The 20,952-nt window shown below is 56.9% G+C and overlaps 3 protein-coding genes across 3 annotated transcripts in view; 2 read left to right on the top strand and 1 right to left on the bottom strand.

Moving 5' to 3' along the window:
* Window positions 1-5,584, bottom strand: part of RTN4RL1 (reticulon 4 receptor like 1) — a 68,847-nt gene extending 63,263 nt beyond the window's left edge. The window contains exon 1 of the mRNA XM_057713897.1: window positions 5,335-5,584. Coding sequence (XP_057569880.1) covers window positions 5,335-5,347 — 13 coding nt within the window. The 5' untranslated portion in view covers window positions 5,348-5,584. The remainder of the gene's footprint in view (window positions 1-5,334) is intronic.
* A 3,867-nt stretch (window positions 5,585-9,451) lies between these two features.
* On the top strand, window positions 9,452-18,802 carry DPH1 (diphthamide biosynthesis 1). Its single transcript, XM_057715234.1, has 13 exons — window positions 9,452-9,589; window positions 11,387-11,539; window positions 11,662-11,725; window positions 13,331-13,452; window positions 13,875-14,032; window positions 14,169-14,290; window positions 15,873-15,941; window positions 16,349-16,505; window positions 16,627-16,727; window positions 17,244-17,322; window positions 17,590-17,730; window positions 17,900-18,007; window positions 18,707-18,802. The coding sequence occupies exons 1-12, from the start codon at window positions 9,529-9,531 to the stop codon at window positions 17,987-17,989; spliced, it is 1,317 nt and encodes a 438-aa protein (XP_057571217.1). The 5' UTR covers window positions 9,452-9,528; the 3' UTR covers window positions 17,990-18,007; window positions 18,707-18,802.
* On the top strand, window positions 18,092-19,572 carry OVCA2 (OVCA2 serine hydrolase domain containing). Its single transcript, XM_057715235.1, has 2 exons — window positions 18,092-18,361; window positions 18,707-19,572. The coding sequence occupies exons 1-2, from the start codon at window positions 18,178-18,180 to the stop codon at window positions 19,204-19,206; spliced, it is 684 nt and encodes a 227-aa protein (XP_057571218.1). The 5' UTR covers window positions 18,092-18,177; the 3' UTR covers window positions 19,207-19,572.
* Window positions 19,573-20,952: the final 1,380 nt, after the last annotated feature.

The following is a 20,952-nucleotide window of genomic DNA, read 5'->3' as shown; positions in this document are numbered from 1 at the left end:
GGAGGGGAGCGCATGGGAACTAGCAGGGAACTCTGTAACCAGACACAAGTGATTCAGCGGTGCTCGGCACCTCGCGAAACAAATGTCATATAAATCAAGGCAGATGGGCATGTGAGACAGTGGAGCTTAGAGGTTAAGAGAGCAAGGAAAGGAACGTGGTGACAGACAGACCCGGGATCGCATCCTGACTCAATGCGCCAACTGGGTGACCCAGGGCAGGGGAGCGCATTTGTCTGTGCCTCAGTTTCCCTATCTGTATAGCAGGGATAAGCACAGACGGGTCTCCAAGGGTGGTTGTGGAGATGGCACGAGGTAAGGCATGGAGTCCACTTAGCTTGGCCCATCACTGATGATAAGCAGCTACTGTCAGCCTGTGGACAGGGACTGGCAACATCGGATTCAAGGCAGGTTGGGAAGAACAGTCCATTCCTGCTGCCCACCTCCAGCTCGCATCCTTACCTCCTCCCAGCAGGCTCGGCCAGGCAGGCTCTGTGATGCTCCACGTGGCCTCCCCTTGCTCTAGTGATGGACACCAAGTCAGCCGTGCCTCTTCTCCCTCGTTCAATGACATCCAAAGGTCCCTGCTCCTGGGCCCCCTCACCTTGAAGTTGATGTCTCCCTAGGTCTTCTCCCAAACCTTGTGGGAGCCCTTGCCCCGGGGTACCTGCCTCACTCCTCTCTCGGACTCACTTCTAGCCAGGGTGGCCTGGCCAGCGCACCCCGAGGAAAGGGCTGCTTCCGGCGCTCTGCATGGAGGTCCTGCCTTCTGCCATCCCTGGAGGCTCTGTTCCCGTTTCGCCAGCTATTTTGCTTCCTCGGCCATCTGTTCCCTCCCTGTCATCTCCTCTCTGCTTTAACCTTAACCACTACTTTGCTGCAGATGGTACCAAACAGATTCGTTCTTGACATCCTTCATGACGCCTGCCCCCTCCTTCTCGTCTCCAGAGAGTAAACTTCTGCTCTGTCCTTTCTCAGGCCCTGACTCCAAAGCTTGGAGCTGGATTCACCCCTCCACAAGCCTTCCTCCTTGGTCCCATCTGCTGTCAACTCTGCCACAGGTCAGGGGGCAAACACCTACCCTTTTCCCCTGCCTTTTCCTTTTCCTAACGAGACTGCCTCTTTTCAGACTTGGCCAAGAACCTCTCCTGGCACCAAGTCCACTGTCTGCTCTGGTCATCCACCTGGTCTCCTAAAACAGAGCCATTTAACCCTCCAGGGGGGTTGGGGTTGGCAGCCTGAGTCTGAGACCAGAAACTCAGGTTCATTCCTGCAGTAAAGGAGCCAGTGTGTCCACGCTGGGAGTTTGGGTCCTGAACAATTCCCCGGTAGCAAACGGACCTGGAAATCGCAGTGAAGAGTTGGCCCCGTGTCGGCATGGTAGGGACGGAAGCAAAACACATTTTCCACATTGCGTGAGCTCACAAAAGAGGAGTGTTGCACAGCTTTCCTTGCTTTTATTCTGGCTCCTGGTGAGAAAATGCATGCACGGACTGTATTTAGCAACTCACCCTGCCTCTCCTCTCTGTTGAGGTGACCTGGGGCTCTCCTAAAATTCCTCCTCTTGGTTCCTCTTTGCTGGCATTAGGACCAGGAGCTTTGAGGAAAGAAGCAGTCCGGAAGCTCCCAATTAAGGAAACTGTCTTGGTGTCACTGGTTTCACTAGGCTGCATTCCTTGAACGGGAATTAGGCTGGGAAGACTGAAATTCCACTCCTGCACTTGGAGTTGGACTAAAAAACCTCATATCTCAATCCTCTCGACAGGGCCCTTGTATTTCCCCTCTACCCTTTCTCTAGCAGAAAGGACAGTGTCTTGGCTATCCCTGGAACGCTCTCCACTTCCCTCTCCATTGGGGCTAAGGAGGGCCATGTCACCAACAGCTCCAAGAGGTGCCTGCTCACACCCGGCCACATGGAGACTCTCTGATTCCCTGGGGAACAATCTGGATTCAAGTCAGCCAAGCATCTGACAACCCCATGGTCCCTTCCTCCCTCTACCTTCCCTTCTCCCCACAAAGGAGACCCAATCCAGCCACCAGGCCAGCCCATCTGGCTATGGAAACCAAAAGAACAAAATGCATCTTACCGGGTTGCAGGCCTTAATCTAGCTCTTGCTGAATTATTCAGGGATGGCATTAACTTATAAATGAGTGTGTTTGACTGATTTTGTGGTTGATGTACAGATAAATTCTAATGAAAGACAGCTACAAGATTTTGAATTATTAATTAGACTGCCACTTAACAAAGCCTATTTGGCACTCTATTTCCTTGCTTAACAAGACAAAAACTTTAGGGTTCTGTATTCGCCCAGAGGCTGTTGATTTGCATTCTGTTTTTATAGCTCTAAAAATGAAAACCATAGATCCTGACCTTAAGCAGCCCACTTCTAGCAGAGCAAAGCCCCCAGCAGGCTGCCCTTCCTTCCTGGATGGTGCTGGGTGGCTTGGGGCCTCGCTTGCCCTGCCTGCCTCTCATCTCTGACCAGAGATTTGCTTTTTTATATCCCTGGTTCTGCTGGGGTAGGCCAGGAGATGGAAGAACCAGCAAGGCAGCTGCTGAAGCCTTCAGCTACCAGCGCTGTCAGCAGCAAGATCCACTGAGGACTCGGGGCTGTTCTGGTTCAAACAGATGGGGCTGTGTCCAACAGAGTCTGTTCATTAAGAGATGCAAGGCAGCACCCTCAGTTCCTAAAATGTCCTGCCCAGGGACAGCACCATGTTAACTGTAATAGGACAGCCAGAAACCAGAGAGATGACCCTCTCACCTTCCTCCTCTGGGGTTTCTTGCAGGATGGGTAGGGCTCATGGTCCCCTTTTCCCCCAGGATCTAGGGAGGGCTACTCTTTCTACATCTTTCAAGCCCTTTTCCAAATCATAACTAAACTAGGAAACTCCCTCTGAGCCAGGACCCCACACAGGGTTCTGCATCTGATAGGGAAACTGCCACAGCTATCTGAATCCATCCTGTGACATTTTTGCCGGGAGCCTTTGGGAACAATTTGAGAAGCGGAAACTTCAATGGCCACCTCTCTTGGCACTAGCCCCAGGCATATCTTTGTCTCTGGGCACACACCTAGAATCCACACAGAGAAACTGAGTGTGTGTGTGTGTGTGTGTGTGTGTGTGTGTGTGTGTGCGCGCACGCGCAAAACAGACCAGTCCTGGGGACCAGGATCAGGTGCCAAGGGAGGAAATTGCCCAGGAAAGGATCCAAATAAAAGTCCTTTGCTCACACCATGTCCCAGCAGCAGGCTCCAGGCCACCGGAGCCCAGCCTACCCCAGCAAAGGACTTCTCTGCTCTGCTTCCCTCAGGCCAATCCAGGTGGAAACCTCTTTGTTAGTAGAACCTCTCCCGCCAACCAAGCTGTGCCGGAAGGGAAAAACAGCCCAAGTGGCAAACACACGTGACTGCCAAGCCTCCAGTGGCCATCTCTTGGGCAAGGTAAGGAAACTCCCCCTGGGGGGCGGCCCCCAGAATGCACTGGGCTCATCTCAAGCTGGGCCTCTGGCTAGCGAGAATGGGATAAAAAGGCTCCTGGCGGCTGCTGAAGCCTCCCTGGGCACTTAGACCATATAAATAAAGTGCGTGGGTTGCTTCGTGGCTCATTTTTAACTGTAAACTGCCAAAAGACAAAAGACCAAAAGGGAAATGAGATGTCAGTTCCTCTCTATTATCTCCATCAACGACCTGCAGCCCAGACATGGCGGCCTTTAAAACTGCCTGGGAAGCTTTCCCCAATGGGGCAAGTTGGCTCACTCCATGCCCAGGCTACCCAGACGCGTGCCGCACTCAGTTCTGTATAAAAGCATCCTCTCTGTGCAGACACCCTCCAGCCAGCACCGCCAGTTGCTGAAAAGACTTTTAGTCCCTTTCTGCTGGGAAAAGGCAGTCAGCGTTTCCCCCCTGCACTGTGCCGACCCACGTGGAGGGCACAAGTCACACACAAGTTTGTGGCTATTGACACGGTGGGGCAACAGAGGCTCCTGGGTTGGCCTGAGGCAGCCAGGACCACCACACAGCCTTTACTGCTTCCAGCACAGGCGTGGTTTCTTCACCCACCCGTCCCACCTGCTTATGGGGTCTTTTCCATCACCCACACATCTGCTCCTCCCCGCCCATCTCCGTGCTTCGCTTCCCCCTCCTCCGCCACCTCCCCCCTGCCTATTTTCTCCTTCCCCATCCTACTGTGAGGTCAGAATTCTGTGCTTACGACACCTCGGTCTGTTGCCATGGAAACAGGGGCGGATTAAGGCTGGAGCTCTGAGCGCAGGGATCAGGCCCCTCCGCTACCTGAGCTCCCGCCTCAGCCTGCTCCCGCAGGGCCCGGGTAGCCAGCCACAGGCGCCAGCGGCTCGTCGGCAGTTCGGCCCGGGCCAGGGACAAGGGGGTCCGAGCGGGGCGCCGCAGCCCGCCCAGACCCGGGAAGGCAGAGAGGTAGACGCAAAGGACGGGGCAGCGGGTGGCGGAGCCCGCGGGCTCACGGCGTGGTCACCTGCCCTCCCTGGGCCCTGGGGACCGCTCCCCGCGCGGCAGCCACGTGGGGGCGCGGCGGGACTTCCCCAGCGCCAGCACCAACTTTGTAGCGCTCGGCTATGAGCCCGGCGGCCCGAGGGTCGTCGTGAGCTGGTCGCGGGGCCAGCTCTCCTCAAGTTGAGCCTGGCACCGGCCGCGCACGCTCCAGGCACGGCCGCCTCCTCCTCATCCCTCCACTCCAGGCAGAAGGAAAGTTTGAGGAACCGGACATCAGGAGCTAGCCACCAACCCTCGGCCGCTGGGTGCCCAGAGCCCATCCCTGGGGACCCATCAAAGCGGGACTGCAGGGAAGGTGCCCGCGTCCGGGCCCCACCTGGGAAGCCAGGACGCGCAGTGAGCGAGCGCCTGGGCCGCGCGGTGACTGACCGCCAGCTGCACCGGAGCGCGGGTTGCACCCGGCCCCGCCAAAGCGGCAGAAGCTGGTGGCGTGTGCCGCGCAAGGGATGGAGCCTGCAAGTGCAAAACTTTATACTGGCAAAGCTAAGGTCCCAGGAGGCCGGCTCCCCTTCCATCACCGGTAGCTCACTGTGGTCTCGAAATGACCTCGCCGAGGCAGATCCCTAGGCCTGGCCGCTTGATTCAGGGAGCAAATCCCCGTGTCTTGCTACTGGTCCCCGTCGGGGGCTGAGCTCCTCCAACAGCACTCCCTTGGCGGGTGCGTCCCCGCAAAGCCCGCCAGCCTGCCCAGAGCTGCTTCCCGGGCCCAGAGCCCCGGCGCCGGGCAGCTCTCGGGCGGCTCCCAGGCTCGCGGCTCTGCCCCGTGCGCATCCAACTCCAACTTGCCCCTGCGGCTCCAACTCACCTTTGCGAAGCATGTTGGCCGCGGGGCCGCCACTCCGAGGTCGGCCTAGGTGCGCTCCCTCCCGGGGTCCGGATTCAAATCCTTGGGCGCCTGCTGCAGCTAATCCGAGCTCTTCGAGGCGGGGGCAAGCCGGGGATCTGCTTGTGCCCGGCGGCCCGGCCCCGCTGGGGCATGGTGAGTCCGAGCCCCTCGCCGAGGGCACCGGCGCCCACCAGCAACCGCGGCGCCGCCCGGCAGCTCCGGGGCGAGCTGCTTGCTCCGCGGAGCCGGCGGCCTGCTTCTGCAGCCCCGAGCACTTTGCAGGCGGTTTTGAGGGGGGACGCCGCCCCCCAGCCGCCCGGCCGCCCGGCCGCGGCCCCCTCCTCTCCGCCCCCTCGGGCCGCCGCCGCGGCTGCTGCAAAAGGGCGCTCGCACGCACCGCCGAGCTCCGGGGAAAGCGCCCGGCGCGCGTTTGCAGGACTGTGCGATCGGCGGAGCGGGGCGCCTCCCTTCCTCCCCCCGGCTTCCCCCACCTCTCCTCCCTCCCTCCCTCCCCCGCTCGCTAGCTCCCTCCCTCTCTCTCTCCGCTCCCCGCCCCCGCTCACGGAGCGCCTCCCATACAAAATTTATGAAAGTGCTCTCAGCTCGCGGTGCCGAGCGCCGTCCTATTCCCAGGGCAGCCGCGCTCAGCCGCGTGGCGCCGCCTCCCAAGGTGTTTTCGCTGCGCCCGCCCCCGGGGACGATCCTCGGCCCGCGTCCGTCCAAGTACCTGCCCCAGTCCCCGGGCCGGTCATAGGGCCACTCGAGAGCCCCTCCCGGGCCCCGTGGACTTCCCGGAGCTCGCACCCGCAGCCCCACCTCCGCTCGCTCGCCCTTCGCGGGTGGAGGTCACCGAGAGAGGCGGCTGGAAGCGTGCGCTCTGCCCACCGGCTGGGATGCGAGGACCGCCGCCCAGAGTCCCCGATTACAAGTCCGCACCCCTGCCCATCTTCTCCCTGGCTGGCTCCGCTTCCTCCTCGGAGGCTCGACGGCTCCTCCTTGCCCAGAATAGCTCCGGCAGACCCAGCCGCATTGCATCCCGAGTCCCAGGACACTATTCTTTTTTTTTTTTGGGGGGGGGGGGGTGGTATGGTGTGTCCCCTGGCTGGTCTAGACCTCGCAGCAAGCATTGGGGAGGCCTAGTTGCATATCCTAGAGAGTGAAAGACCGATGTGGGGCTCAGACGGGCTATCTCCGCGTGGGGGAGGGTGGGGCTCTGTTGTCCCTCAGTCTACACAGACCCCGCCCGGGGCTTTGTGGAAAAAGGAGGAGGCGCCGCCTGAAAAGCAGGTCCCGTAGCGGACCAGTTGGGCTGAGCTTAGAGAAGGTTCAGGCCAGGTGAGTCCTGGGTGGCAGCGGCACCCTCTACTGGCCTGGGATTAGAGGGGTCTTGGAAGGGGAAAAGAGTGGGCTAAGTAACCCATTAAAGGCACATTTACTGAGGGTCTATCAGTATAGGGTACTACTATTCCTGGAGATTCAGCCAATGAAAAAGGCAAGGTCCCTGCCCTTGTGGAGTTTACAGTTAATAGGTCCAACTGAGGAAAGTCCAGGTAAGATGGCGCTTGGAAGAAAAAAAAAGCCAGGTGCTGTTCTGGAGCTGATATGAGGGGATCAGGGAAAACCGCTCTGAGCAGGTGACATCTAAGCAGAGATCTAATTGAAGTGAGAGAGTGAGTTGTGTGATTCCTTGGAGAAAAACTTGCCATGATAGGAAGGTCAAAAAGGCCAGTATCATTTATTCACCCATATATGCATTCAATGACACATTCAACGAGGCTCTGGGTTTGTGCTAACTACATAGGCTTGGACTTCTAGAAACTTATGGCACAGTTGGGGAAGACCCACAAGCTATCTTAGAATGTGACAGGAAGAGATATGGAGTGTGGGAGGGGGCTCTACCAGCTCTGTAAGGGGATGAAAGGCTATCCAGAAAGAGATGCTATTGGTCTTGAGGGCTGAATTCATCGGGCTGAGAAGGGGAAAAGCCATTGCAGGCAGGAAAGAATGTGCAAATGCTTGGAGGTGAGAAAGTAACCTTTTTCTGAAGATTAAGATTGGTCCATCTTGGGGTGGGAACTGAAGATGAAGCATTCTCTTAGTCTCCACCAGCTGCAGGGCTGGACTGAGCCACCCTGTCTGAGCCCTGCCAGACAGACACTAGCTGAACTCCATGACACCGAGAGCCACAGAGGCCCTCCACCAGTCAGGGAGGTTGAACAACTTGTCCAGTGTCTCACAGCAGATCAGTGCCAAAGTATGGGCCTGAATCAGGGTGTACTAATCCTCCTTCCACCTCCCCAAGCCGCCTCCCCATGACCCCCTGCCCCACAGTCTCCAGTATCTTAGGTAAAGTTGGCTGGGGCTGGGCGTGAGTGTGAGAAGCAGAGTTATTTCAGGCCTCTGGAGGGCTGGGTGCCGTTTTGGAGTCCAGCCAGTTGGTGGGGGTGACTGTGGGCGGGTGTTGTAGTGTAATGTGGGGGTGCACTCTGCCCGCCTTCTTGTCAGGCAGTAATTACTCAGACTGCTGAGTAACTCTGGCAGGGAGACCCCCACGGACAGATGGAGGTGTTCTCCGCCTGAGTTGAATGACAGCCCCCAATGTCCTGCACTGCAGGGTCTTCAGGCACGTGCTCATTTCCTAATGGGGGCCAGGACAACTTATTTAGGACAATGGCTGTGGGGCAATGTTATAAAAGGATGGGAGACTTCTATCACCAATGGGCCCCACCTCTGCCTAGGGAAAGGCCCTAAGGAATACAGGGCCTGCTAGGGAGAAGCCATTACTCTGCCGGAGCCTATCTTTCCCCCTTGGATCTCTCAGCTGCAGCCAGAGCTAAAGCTGCCCACAGGCTGGGCCTTAGTGTCCTGAATGGGGAGGGGCTGGACTCAGGGGGTCCCTAGAATTGAGATCCTACACCCTGGGGGTCCAGAGAACCTGAGGAAATGGGAAAGTACAGACTGGACTCTTATAAAGCTGATGGGGTGTTCCTTGGACCCATGTTGGCCACATTCCTGTCCAAAGCTGTGACTGTTCTAAAAGCATCAGCTGGTGGTCTAAGGGCAGAGCACTGACCCCTTCTGGTCCTCCCCTTGGCTGCTCATTCCCAGCCTGCCCCGCCAGCCCTCCTCTCTGGGCAGTCTCCCAGGCAGGGTCTGTCCCTGGCTGCTTGTTTTTCCCTTCTCCCTGCACCTTAATTAGGAGTTTCCAAGCAGGGAGGACCTCCAGGGGAGCCCGAGGCCACAGAGCTGCCTTAAAGGGCCAGCTGTGCTCACACAGAGAGCAGGGAGGAAGATGGTGCCAGAGGGCTGGGTGGGCAAACAGCCCTGGGGGACAATTGCTCTATGGGGCAGACCTTGCTGAAAGCCAGCCCTGCAGGTACTCTGCTCTTCCAAAGGTGAAGGCTGCCTCACTGGCTACTCTGCCTTCTCTTTGGGATTCTAGCTTATGCCACTGATCAGGAGAGAGGCTGCCGAGGCCCGAGGGGCAGCCTAGGCAGGGCAAACGTTGGCCAGAATCCCTACGGTTTGGGCAGTCGAGTCCTTGGACTTCCCCACTCTCCCAGGAAAGCACCTGCAGGCTGGGGGCCTTCCCCCGGCAGCAGTTTTTCACACGTGAACCTTCCACACTGTCGGTTCTAAAGGCATAAGGGCGCCCTGGCGCTCCGGAAATCGGCACCAAGACTCGACTTGGAACTGGCTCGGTGGGCGCTGAGTTGTGTCCTGTCCGGGCAATGGGGTCCTCTGAGGTAGGGAATGCGGCCCCACCCACAGGCGTCCAAGGACTTATCATGAGGGGAGACAGGGGAGCAGAAGGGAGACCTGATGGTGTCCCCATTTACAAGAGTCCGCCCGCAGAACTGGGGCAGGGAGTCGGCAAACAGGAGGGCACTTGTCCGGGAGAGCCAGGTTCAGTCAGCCCCGAAGGGGAGGAGGGGACAGGGTCGCCGGGAGAACGCCACGGCTGTGGTCGGGGACCACTAGGGGCTCCCGAGAGTCCCGACCTTCAGGGCTGAGAGCCGGGCCCACTCTAGCCCCACCCCTTTCTTTCTCCTTCCTGGTCCCCGCCCCGCAAGTCCCCGCCCCTCGCTGGCCGATCGGCGATCGATCGCGCTGCCTGCGCTCTCCGCGTTCTTCTAGCGCTGTCTCTTTGGTCCCAACGTGGGCCGGCTGGTGATGGCGGCGCTGGTTGCGGCCGAGGCCGCAGAGCCCGGAGGCCGAAACGGCCCGGGCAGAGGTGGGTGCTACAACGCTGCGGCCTCCGGACCTCTCCTCTCGGGGTAGGGCCCCCAAGTCAGGGACAGGACCGGCCCCCTTTCACCGCGGCGGCGCGTGTCTCGCCAGACCCGGAAGGCCTCGCCGTGACTCGCTCGGGGCGGCTGTCGCTGGAGCTCAGGGGGACCGGTCTTTTGCACCCTTAAGGCACGATCGGGAGCAGCCCCTCCTAGGAGCTTGTAGTCCTCAAGCCGGAAACGCTGGCCCCCTGCCTTGGCGGGCAGACAGACGCCTGAAGACTCACGGATAAGACGGACCCGACAGGGAGGGAAGGAGCCAGGCGCGTTGCACCGGGCATTCCACAAGTGTGCCCTCAGGGAATGCTTCAGGAAAGACACACAAGGTTTCATTCACCTGACGCTTATTGAGCGCCCGCTGAATGCCAGGCCTGTGCTAGGTGCAGCCCTGCCCTCAGGGATCTCACAGTATACCGAGGAGTACTGATGTAAACAGAAGGTTAGAGCCAAATGATAAAGAAGGAGGCGCCTACTGGCCCTTGGGACAAATTGAGCTGCTAGGACTAGCAGCTCCCACACCCCAATAATCATGAGACACTTGAGCCTGTCAGAGGAGCTTCTGTGAGGGGCGGGCCCAGAGACACTGGCTTGTGTTCCATGGCCTTTGAAACAACTGAACAAATACCATAGCAGTGGTAACATTCAAATCTGGACTTAGGGTCCCAGCCTGCCATTGTAGTTCTCCACTGCACCATCACTACCACCACCACCACCACCCCCCAGGCATTCCCACCACACCCCCCCACCCCCACCCCCACACACAGAGGCAGAAGTGTCAGGTCTGGCAGAAGTTCTGGCACATAGTACAGGCTGAATAAGTATTCGCTGAGTAAATTCATTTCTCACCTTGTCACATTCTCGAACTCTCTGGTGCCTAAAGAGATACCAGGGTTGGGCTAAACTGAATTGTAGGGAGTAGGATGCAGATTAAGGGCTGCAGCCTTCCACAAGGGCTACAGTGTTTCTTCTCCTTTCATCAGGGGGTTGTCATTATTTGTGTACCTGCCTTTGCCCCCACTAGACTACTAGCCCCTGAAGGGCAAGGTCGCTTTTCTGTCCTTACCTGTTTGCCCACAGTCCTGACTAGAGTGTATTCTTTCCATCCTTCCCGGGGTGGGAAGTGGGATAGAATGATGGGACTGGGGAACTTGTTAAGTCAGTTAAATGTATGGTGTTTATTTCCCTTTTGAATGAGGAGAGGGAAGAGTGCAGGAATTAACCAGTGTCAATGTAGTCAATGGGACTCAAGTAAGGAAGGCAGTCTTTTAAATGAGTACTTATAACAGTTTGCTTATCCATATCATATCTAGGATCTCAGAACTTCAAGATGTTCTCAGGGGCTGGGGGCAGGGGGACATTTTCCCAGACTGGTTGGGCTGGCTGGGCTCTCGGATTTTCTCCAGGATTGTTCTCTATCAAGGAGCAATTGTGTGGACTTTTTTTCCCTTTGCCCCTCAGTTGAGTCCCCTGGTGTCAGCTCTACTCTCCTGAGGTAAGGCGTGAGCCACACGCTCAAGTGCTTAATTCGTAATAATCTCATAACATGGAAATTAATTATACAGATTTCCTCCTAGCTTAATGGCTTGTCTTTCCAGCTTCAGGATGAACTCAGTGGAAACGAAGGCCGGGCCAATCCCTTGACATCTGGGATCTGGGCCTTAAACTTGGATAGTGTTAACAGCTCACTCAGGTCTGGCCGTGGTTTAGACCAGGTACCAGCTCAGGCCTTGCATTCATCCTAGGTAGAGCCCCTCGGGGCCGCTTGGCCAATCAGATCCCCCCTGAGATCCTGAACAATCCCCAGCTGCAGGCAGCCATTCAAGTCCTGCCTTCCAACTATAACTTTGAGATTCCCAAGACCATCTGGAGGATCCAACAGGCTCAGGCCAAGAAGGGTGAGCCCTCAAGCTTTGAGTGGGGGTAGGGGTGGAGAGGTTGCCTGACCCAGCCAGGGGCAGTGTTCCCATCCCAGTTGCTTCCCAGCCCTCTGCTCTCATGTTTCTGCTCTGTCTTGCAGTGGCCTTACAAATGCCTGAAGGCCTCCTCCTCTTCGCTTGTACCATTGTGGATATCTTGGAAAGGTGAGCCTTGGGGCACTGAGGAAGCTGAACCAAGACCTTCCCCATGTCCGTTACAGCTCTGCCGGATGGCATCATTTTCCCCTTCTGGACCTTTGCCTTACCATGTTCCTTCCCATAACCATACACACCCCAGGGGGAAAAAACCTCAAACCAAGCTCCCACCCTGCCACCACCCGTGCTTGTCTCTATAAATCTCCCTTCCCCCAAAAAAATTGGGAGGGAGAAATGAGTCAATTCCAGTATCTTCAAAGCTGGGCCCACAGCAGGTGGTGGGGCCTGAGGAAGAAGCTGAGTCCTCAGAGTTGACCCTTGGAAGGGGCTGGGTGGTCAGCATGGGGTCTGGCTGGGGGGAAACGTTTTCTCTGGCACGTTAGGAGGAGTGGGGCAAGGAGGGGCTTGGCAGAAGGAGAAGCGCATAGGAGATGGTATTCAGTTCCTCTACCTCCCTCGTCTGAGTTTCCTCAATACAATGAGCCATCCTTGGGAGGGGGGTGAGTGTTCAGCCATCTGGAACCAGCACAGGAACAGGGAGGGCTAAAGAAGAAAGGGGAGGTCATCTCGTGATGGGAGCCTCCCACTTCCCTGCTGCTGCCCTACCCCCCACCCTGCTCCTCATCCCCGCAGCCACAGACTCACTTCCCTGCTCCCACCCTCTTGCCCCTTGGGGATGCTCTCTGGGGCCTGGGCCAATTTGCATACATTTTAATCTATAAAAAATTAAGTGCTCTGGCTGACTCAGACGCCTGGGCTGCATTCTAAGGAGCTGAATAATCTGCTTCTGTGCACAGCCTGATTTGGGGAAGGGGGGGGATCTGCCTGGCAGTAGTTCAGCTTTCCCCACCACACCCGCGGAAGACGAATGGGGAGACCCCCATCCCTGAGCCAGACTCCATGCCCCAGGGGTGGGTCTCAGAGAAGAGCTGGTCCTCTGGCCCCATTCCTGTAGCGAGTTCAGGGGGTGTGGGGTCTTCCCCGCTCACCCCCATACCCCAGTGACTCAGGCCTGGCAGCAGATCCCATGGCAATGTGCTGGGCAGAGCCCGCTCTTCCTGATGCATGAGGCATGTGGGTGGTGCCATGTGCTGTGGGGGAGCTGTTCATGGGTCCCCCGTCCTGGGCACAGAGGGCCCTGACTGAGGGTGGGGAGGTAGCAGGGGGTCTGGGCAACAGGGAGGCTGTGTATCCACACGCACGTGCCCACACACGTCACAGTGCCAGGGCGTGGGAGTGGGTGTCTTCGCCTGTGTGTGCGTGCTCATTGCTCTGGGGGGATGAGTTGGGGCGGCGGGGGGCGGCGGAGGTCTGCGTTTGACCCTGGGTATGCCCGGCTGAGGGTTGGGGTCCCTCTTGCCGTCTGAGCCGGGGCAAAGAATCCGTGTGCTACAGAGTCCGTCCTCACACAGCTACAGTTCCAGGAGCTGCTGCCAGGCCTGGGGGAGGTAGCAGCTGGGCCCCTCCTACTCTGTTGGCAGAAGTGGCAGCTGCCAACCCAAGGGATGGGGAGAGGTAGGGAGAGTGGAGCTGGGTCCTGAGATACCTCCACAGTTAGGTCTCTCTGCCACCTCACTCCTCGTGTCACTGTCCCTTTGTTCCCCACCCCCACAGGTTCACTGAGGCTGAAGTGATGGTGATGGGTGACGTGACCTATGGGGCTTGCTGTGTGGATGACTTTACCGCAAGGGCCCTGGGAGCTGACTTCCTAGTGCACTATGGCCACAGCTGCCTGGGTACGACAGGCCAGGACACTCAGACTCTGGCAGGGCGGCGGGACCGCACGCTCATCTCCATCACGGTCCCTTGTCCTGCTTGCACACACGAGATCCCTCCTAGTTTCTGGGATGGTCTTGGCCTTCCTGCTCCGCAGGTCGATCTTTCCTTTGGATTTGGTTGCCTTGGAAACTATGCTGCTGTCCCAGATGCGGGTGTTTGAAAAGCTGTTGGTGGTAGAGCAGGCTGGGCCCCCAGCCGAGTGGCAGAGGTGGAGCTTCTAAAAGAACTGTGACACCACCCTCCCCACCTCCCCTAACCCCTCGCTCTAACCCTCAGGCTGAAGCCACTGGTCCTGGCTGCTTAGAGACCTTGGCTCGGCCCAGGCCCTCTGTCCCTCCTGCCTTCCAAAACAGTCTCCTGAACTCTTCCTTCCTCCTAGTTCCCATGGACACCTCGGCCCAAGACTTGCGGGTGCTGTATGTCTTTGTGGACATCCGGATAGACACTGCCCACCTACTGGACTCTATCCGCCTCACCTTTCCCCCAGCCAGTGCCCTTGCGCTGGTCAGCACCATTCAGTTTGTGTCAACTTTGCAGGTAAGTGGGCAGACAGTGGCCAGTCTCCAGGCGCTTCCCGGATCCCCGTGTTAGTGCTCCAGGCTGGTCCTCTGGCCCTGGCTCTCCTTCGCCATCACTTGCTTCCCTTCCCTCCCCTCCCCTCGTTATCCTACAGGCAGCTGCCCAAGAGCTGAAAGCGGAGTATCGCGTGAGTGTCCCACAGTGCAAGCCCCTGTCCCCCGGGGAGATTCTGGGCTGCACGTCCCCCCGCCTACCCAAGGACGTGGAGGCTGTTGTGTAAGTGAAAAAAGGGATGCCCATCATAGAGACATAGGAAGTGTACCCTAGGAGGGAGCTGAGGTTCATCATCCAGGAAAGGAAACTGAGTCTAAAGCTTCTTAGCCATCCGCTCAAGGTCACCCTGCAAGATGGGGACCAAATAGGGTTTCAGGTCTCCCTCTCCAGTGCTCTGTCGGACATCCAGAAGGCTGTGCCCAGGGTGGGGCAGGAATCAGGGCCTGATGAGGGGATGAGGGTGGGCTGGAGATGGTGGGAATATAATTGGAGAAGATGGATGGGCACGCCCAGGCTGCAGCCCCATTAATTTAGCATCCGGACAGCTAACAAGCAGGAGCAGCGTGTCTCCTGCTGCCTAATTATTTTAGGTAATGGAAATGCTTAATGTTGTGTGAATGCAGCCAGCCTCAGAGCTGACAGCTCCCCCGGCTAAGACAGGGGAAGGGAGCCTCATTGCCAGCTAATGGCGGGGAAGGAGGGAGGGCACTCCCCTAGCTCAGCCCCACCTCTGGGGCTGCTGATGCCGCTCCCACAAGCCTCACTGCACCCACACAGGACATCCCTGCCCCTAGACAGGCCCACATCAGGGCCTTCCCCAGCCCAGACCTGGCAGCCCCGCTCCCTGAGGGGCATTCCCCCGTGCCGGTGCCTGCATAACTCTGAGCTCGTAGATGCCTACCCGCGGGGGCTTCTCGGTGTGTGTTGGAGGGAGAGACACCCTGAGTGTTGGCCGTTCCTCAGAATCTGGTGTGGTCTCCAAGAGCGAAGTTGCTGCCATGCAGGTTGTCTTCCATGCTCTGGTCTACCCATGGTCTGGGAAGGTACTGTTAGGGAGGGCATCTCCTAGGCATGCTTGGTACAGCCTGGTAGTTAAGCCTAGAATTGAGTCCCAGATATACTGTTTAATAGCTTTGTGACTTTAGGCAAGTTTCTTAACATCCCTGAACCTCACTTGTATCTTTTGTGAAATGGGGATACTATAGGTAGCCACTTGGAGGATTACCTGACAGGACTGAGTGAAGTCATATACATCAGGTGTTTAGCCCAGGCCTGGTACACAGAAGGTACAAGCCCAGTAAACAGTAGCTGTTAGTACAAGTCAGTAACTGGACCCAAGAGCTAATTTGGGCAGAGAATAGCCAGTATATTCCCCGAAAACTCATTTACAGCATAGATGACACCCTGAACACTACTTCCCACATCTATATTGAGCTAGGTGAGGGAGAATCTTCTGTCCCTCCACCTCCAAGTCAGGATCTCAAGAGCCTTACCATGGCCTTGGCTGTCCCTTTACTCTTCCCCCAGAAGGTTGGGGTGGGGAGAGGTGCAGTTCTTAGATTCTGCATTACATAACTAGAGGGGCCTTAACAGTCATCCAGTTCAAACTCTTATTTTACATGTGAGAAAACCAGGGCCAGGTGGGGGTGGTGGAGGTGGCGGTGGTGTGTGTGAAATGATGACTGGTCCCAGTTCACATGCACAGTCAGCAGCACGGCCAGGCAAGAACTCAGTCCTTTGGACCAGTCCCTGCTTCTTCTGGTGCCCCAGCCCACACTTACTGTCCCCTTTCTGCCCCCTGCAGATACCTTGGAGATGGCCGCTTCCATCTGGAGTCTGTCATGATTGCCAACCCTAATGTCCCCGCTTACCGGTATGGGCTGAGCTGGGCTGACCAGCTGGGAAGCGGGTGGCATTCCCTGCCGCTGAGACCCTCGATCAGCCAAAACCTGCTCATCCCCTGGCCACTTAACAGCCCCCAGCTCTAAGGATCTGAGGCATTTGGGTTCTGAATCTTGGTATCTGGCAAAAGGTTGTTGCTGCACAGTACCTACCCATCCCCTGGATTCACACCAAGATCCTAGACCCCTCTCCCACTCTTGCCTGTTTGAGCTATGGAACTCATCTTCCCAATGACAATCTCTGCTCTTGCCTCTGTTCCTAATTGCCTGCATGGAGCCTGAAGGTTCAGGAGACCAGCAGGCTGAGTTGGGGAGCTGTGTATACAGCACAAGTCCTATAAGTGGCTGTCACTGGTGACCACGATAGCTTCTTTTCCAGATACGACCCATACAGCAAAGTCCTGTCCAGAGAGCACTATGACTACCAACGCATGCAGGCCAACCGTCAAGAAGCCATAGCCACTGCCCGCTCAGCTAAATCCTGGGGTCTAATCCTGGGCACTCTGGGCCGCCAGGGCAGTCCCAAGATTCTGGAGGTCAGAGGGCTTGGGATGGCCTCTGGGAAAGGGGACTAACTGGGACCCCAGCTGGGAAAACCAGATTTAGCTTTAGCTGCTTGATCCTGGGGACCCCAGCTCTGCCTCCTTCTCCCAACAGCACCTGGAATCTCGGCTCCGAGCCGTGGGACTTCCCTTCGTGAGGCTGCTGCTCTCTGAGATCTTCCCCAGCAAGCTTAGCCTTCTTCCTGAGGTGGATGTGTACGTTTCCCCACCCTAGCTATCTAGCTATGACTCTGGCTAAAGAAGCTTAGAATCTGGGTCCTGCCCAGCACCTATCGAAGGCTGGAGTCAGTGCTTCCGTGATTGTGACATTTTAGCGTTTACAGAGCACTTGTGCATCTGGGGCTACCTTTGGCTATGGGTCATCCCTACTTTGTCTGGCTTGGGGGCTCACAGGCAACGGTAACATCACAGTCGTTCTGCATGAGATGAGTTTGAGGGGTGGTTGGCACCTGCACCGTACCAAGCACCGAATCTGCCTCTGGGGATACAACTGCAGGTGAGCTGCCCAGGCCTTTCCTTCAGAAAGCTCACAGTCGGGAGAAAACAACACCATCGTGTTACTCTAAACAGCAGTAGATGACAGTCTTTACAGTTAATATAAGCAGCCATCAGGTGTGTTGGGGACACAGTCATGTTCTTCAGCATGCTGCCCAGGAACAGGGAGCCCCACCCCCCACCCCTGCTTGTATCTGACCTGACTTCCCTTCCCAGGTGGGTGCAGGTGGCATGTCCACGCCTCTCCATTGACTGGGGCACAGCCTTCCCCAAGCCGCTCCTCACACCCTATGAGGTAACACGTTTTGAAAATCCCTGGGAGAGAGTGGGCTTTGCACCTAGTTCTGTCTAGGGAGGGATCTGAAGCAGGGTGGGTGGGGTAGCACTTAGCTGAGCCACTTCCTAGCTGTGTGGCCTTGCACAAGTCCCTTCACCTCTCTGAGGCTCACTTTTCTGTGCTATGGGGATAATAGGACCTTCTTAGTCCGTCGTGAGGGCTGAATTAAATGATCCTGCGTAGAAAAATGCTGGCTAATGTTACTGTCCGGTTTTTCTCCCCTAGGCGGCGGTGGCCCTGAGGGATATTTCCTGGCAGCAGCCCTACCCGATGGACTTCTACGCCGGCAGCTCCTTGGGGCCGTGGACGGTGAACCACGGACGGGATCGGCTGCTCCAGGCCCCGGGCCGGCCGGCGCTGGGGAAGGTAGGAAGGGACCCAGGTAGTGTGGAGAGGCCTGGGCGCGGCCCGGCACTGGCCGCCTCCCTAGCGACGCGAGCCGAGACCGCCGCCCTGCGGCTGCTACGGGAAATGCACGACAGCGGGGTGGGGAACGTCGCAGAAGCGGGACCTTGACCAAATTCTGCCACCTCAGGTGCAGGAGGGGCCCGCGCGCGCCTCTCCAGCCGCGGCTTGCGAGGCTTGCAGCTGCAGAGACGAGGAGGTGGCGCCGCTGGCTCCCTGAGACGCTCAGGGGTCCCAGGTATCAGCCCCAGCCCTAACCGCGCCGCACCCTCTTCCTGTTGTCGTGGCAACGCCCGCTTGCTCTGAGGCCCGCCTCCAGGGTGGTGCCGGCATTAGGTCCCGGCCCTCGCGCCCAACTTCCGCTCGGGGAAAGGTCGCTTCCGCCCCCTCTGGCGCTTGCTCCGCGTTATGGCGGCGCCTTCGCCTATGCGGGTCTTGTGTCTGGCGGGTTTTCGGCAGAGCGAGCGGGGCTTCCGCGAGAAGACTGGAGCGCTGCGGAAGGCGCTGCGGGGCCGCGCAGAGCTCGTGTGCCTTAGCGGCCCGCACCCGGTCGCGGACGCAGCGGGTCCGGAGGGCGCCGGGCCGGCCGCCGGTGAGATGAGCCCTGCCTGGAAGTGCGCCTCGAGTCTTCTCTGTCTTGCCTCGTCCGCATAACACCTGCCTGCGCGCAGCTACCGTGTCCCTCTCCTCAGTCCTGCCACCCTCCCACTTCATTCCGCCCACGCCCTCCATCTCTCCCACCCAGTCCCTCAAACTGCAGCCTGGCCTTCCCAGACTCCCACCGTGTCTCCTCTCCAGGTCAGTGTGTTCCCCTCCTGGTTAGCCGCAGACTTTCTTCTCTCCCTCAGCCGCTTCTCATTTCCTCGTTCCCAAACTATCCCTCTCCCCGCTGGATTTCCCTTTGCCCTAACTCAGTACTGTCCCCCTTATCGTGTAGGGCCCTGTCCTCCGGAGGAGCAACCTCGAGGCTGGTGGTTTTCCGAACCGGAGGCAGACATTTTCTCGGCACTGGAAGAGCCCACGGTGTGCAGAGGTCTGGAGGAAGCCCTGGGAACGGTGGCACAGGCACTGAACAACCTGGGGCCTTTCGATGGGATCCTTGGTTTCAGCCAGGGGGCCGCGCTAGCAGCCTTTGTGTGTGCCCTTGGCCAAGCCGGCGACCCCCGCTTTCCTTTGCCCCGGTTTATCATCCTGGTATCTGGTTTCTGTCCCCGGGGCCTTGGCCTCAAGGAACCCATCCTGCAGGGCCCCTTGTCACTGCCTTCCCTCCATGTTTTTGGGGACACTGACCGTGTCATCCCCTCTCAGGAGAGTGTGCAACTGTGTAGCCGATTCGCTGGAGCCATCACCCTCACCCACTCTGGTGGCCACTTCATTCCAGCAGCCGCGCCCCAACGCCAGGCCTACCTCAAGTTCTTGGACCAATTTGCAGAGTGAAAGATCAACAAATGCCTTTGTCTCTGCATTCCCTTTCCACCCCCCACTCCCTAGTGGGGCCACATGACCTTGATGTAGCCTCTATAATCCTGCCCTCCCCCTCTTTCCCCTACCTGGGACCTCCACTGCTATTAGTGCTCCTCAGCATCACCAAGTAAGAGACCAGTATCAGTACTTAAGACTCAGATTATATAAGCCCAGCTATGTACTCAAGAGAAAGGGGATAAGGAGGCCTTCATGGACTTTGACCTTGGCATCAAACATGAAAAAGGTCAGTGGAGCCCTGGATGAGTGGAGGGTGACAGGAAAAGCAGAGACTGGCAGCCCTGTGACTGCCACACAATAAAGCGGTGATTTGGATTTTGAGCATCTTTTTCCTGGTAAACACAGGAAAACTCGTTTTATTTAAAAAAAAAAAAAAAAAAAAGTGGATTCCTGGCCATCCACACAGCCTCCAGGGCAGCACCAAGTGGGGAGGTGTTTCCAGTTATGAAGCCCCAGGACAAGCTCATGCATGTGTGCACATAGACACTTATACATTTTTGGTGGAAGTGTTAAGTTCCAAGTTGAAGGAAAGGAGGCCTCCCTGAAGCAGGGAAGAGTTTACATCTGAGAAGTTTGGGGAAGAGGTCAATTGACAAGGCTCTGCCTGGGCCATACTGAGTTTTGGTTTCAAACCCATACTGGATGGGTCTCCTCCATCTTGATACCTAAGAGTTGTGTGTTGGCCTGTCAGAACCTGGCTTCGTGTGTTCTCTGCTTTCTCCACCATAACTGTCTTAGCCCCTCTGAACTGTGAGCTTGAAGGGTGGGATGGTGCTAGACTTTGATGGAAGCCAAAGACAGCACAGAAGAAGCCTTTTTCCAAACTCTGACCCTGTTTGCAGAGTTTGAGATCGGTGCTACTCTGTAGTGATCACAGCCAAGGCCTAAACAGCCCATCTGATTTCAAAGTGCTGTTAGTTATTCTTAGACACTCTAAAGACTGCTCACTTCAGCCATTTCCTCCGCTTCCAGTGCATTCATCCGCAGCCTGCCCTGCCTTTGTAGACTCACCAGCTTGTTTCCTTTTCTGGAAGATCGCAACAGGCCCCATCTGGCCCTCAAGCGTGGCTGTCCCAAGTAGTTTAGTAATTGAGCAGGAATTAGGATTAGAAGATTGCAGCACAAATACTCTAGCCCATCCTGAGACAACCAGACTAACAGCCTTAAATCATCTGAAATTCTGAGTTCTTCACTACGGATAGTGACTGTCCAAGATTTTTAAAAAAGCTGGAGTTACCTGCCCAAACAGACCCAGTTTACTGAGTCTGGAACCTTCACAGCAGAAAGTGGGGGTGGGGAGAAAGTTCTCCCTTGCTGCAGCCTGCTATTGCCTTGCTCTTGGTGTTTTAAAGGGATCCCTTCCTTGGCAAAAGGAAGAGACTCCGAAATACTCCTACAGACCTGTTGGATTTGGCCCATAGAATTTCAGGGAAAAATTCGGTTTCTGACATTAAAAATTTTAGGAATTTCACACAAAAATTCAGATTCCTGGTTTCTCTGGAAATAAGCAGTTCAGAATGGAAAGCAGTGAGTAGACCCGCAGTTAAGGGCTCACATGCCCTCGTGGCAATCACAGGCTTCCCCCTTGAGCAAGGCCCCAAGAGGTGAAAATGATGACTTGCATACCACAGCTGCTGCTACTTGGGATTATTGGAAGAAGTAAAGGAGAGAGGGAAAGACATTGGGAATGAATTTAAGGCA

Source organism: Hippopotamus amphibius, chromosome 17, assembly GCF_030028045.1.
Source record: "Hippopotamus amphibius kiboko isolate mHipAmp2 chromosome 17, mHipAmp2.hap2, whole genome shotgun sequence".
Lineage (NCBI taxonomy): Eukaryota > Metazoa > Chordata > Mammalia > Artiodactyla > Hippopotamidae > Hippopotamus > Hippopotamus amphibius.
The sequence above is the reverse complement of the archived record's forward strand: the minus strand, read 5'-3'. Positions and strand labels throughout refer to the sequence as shown.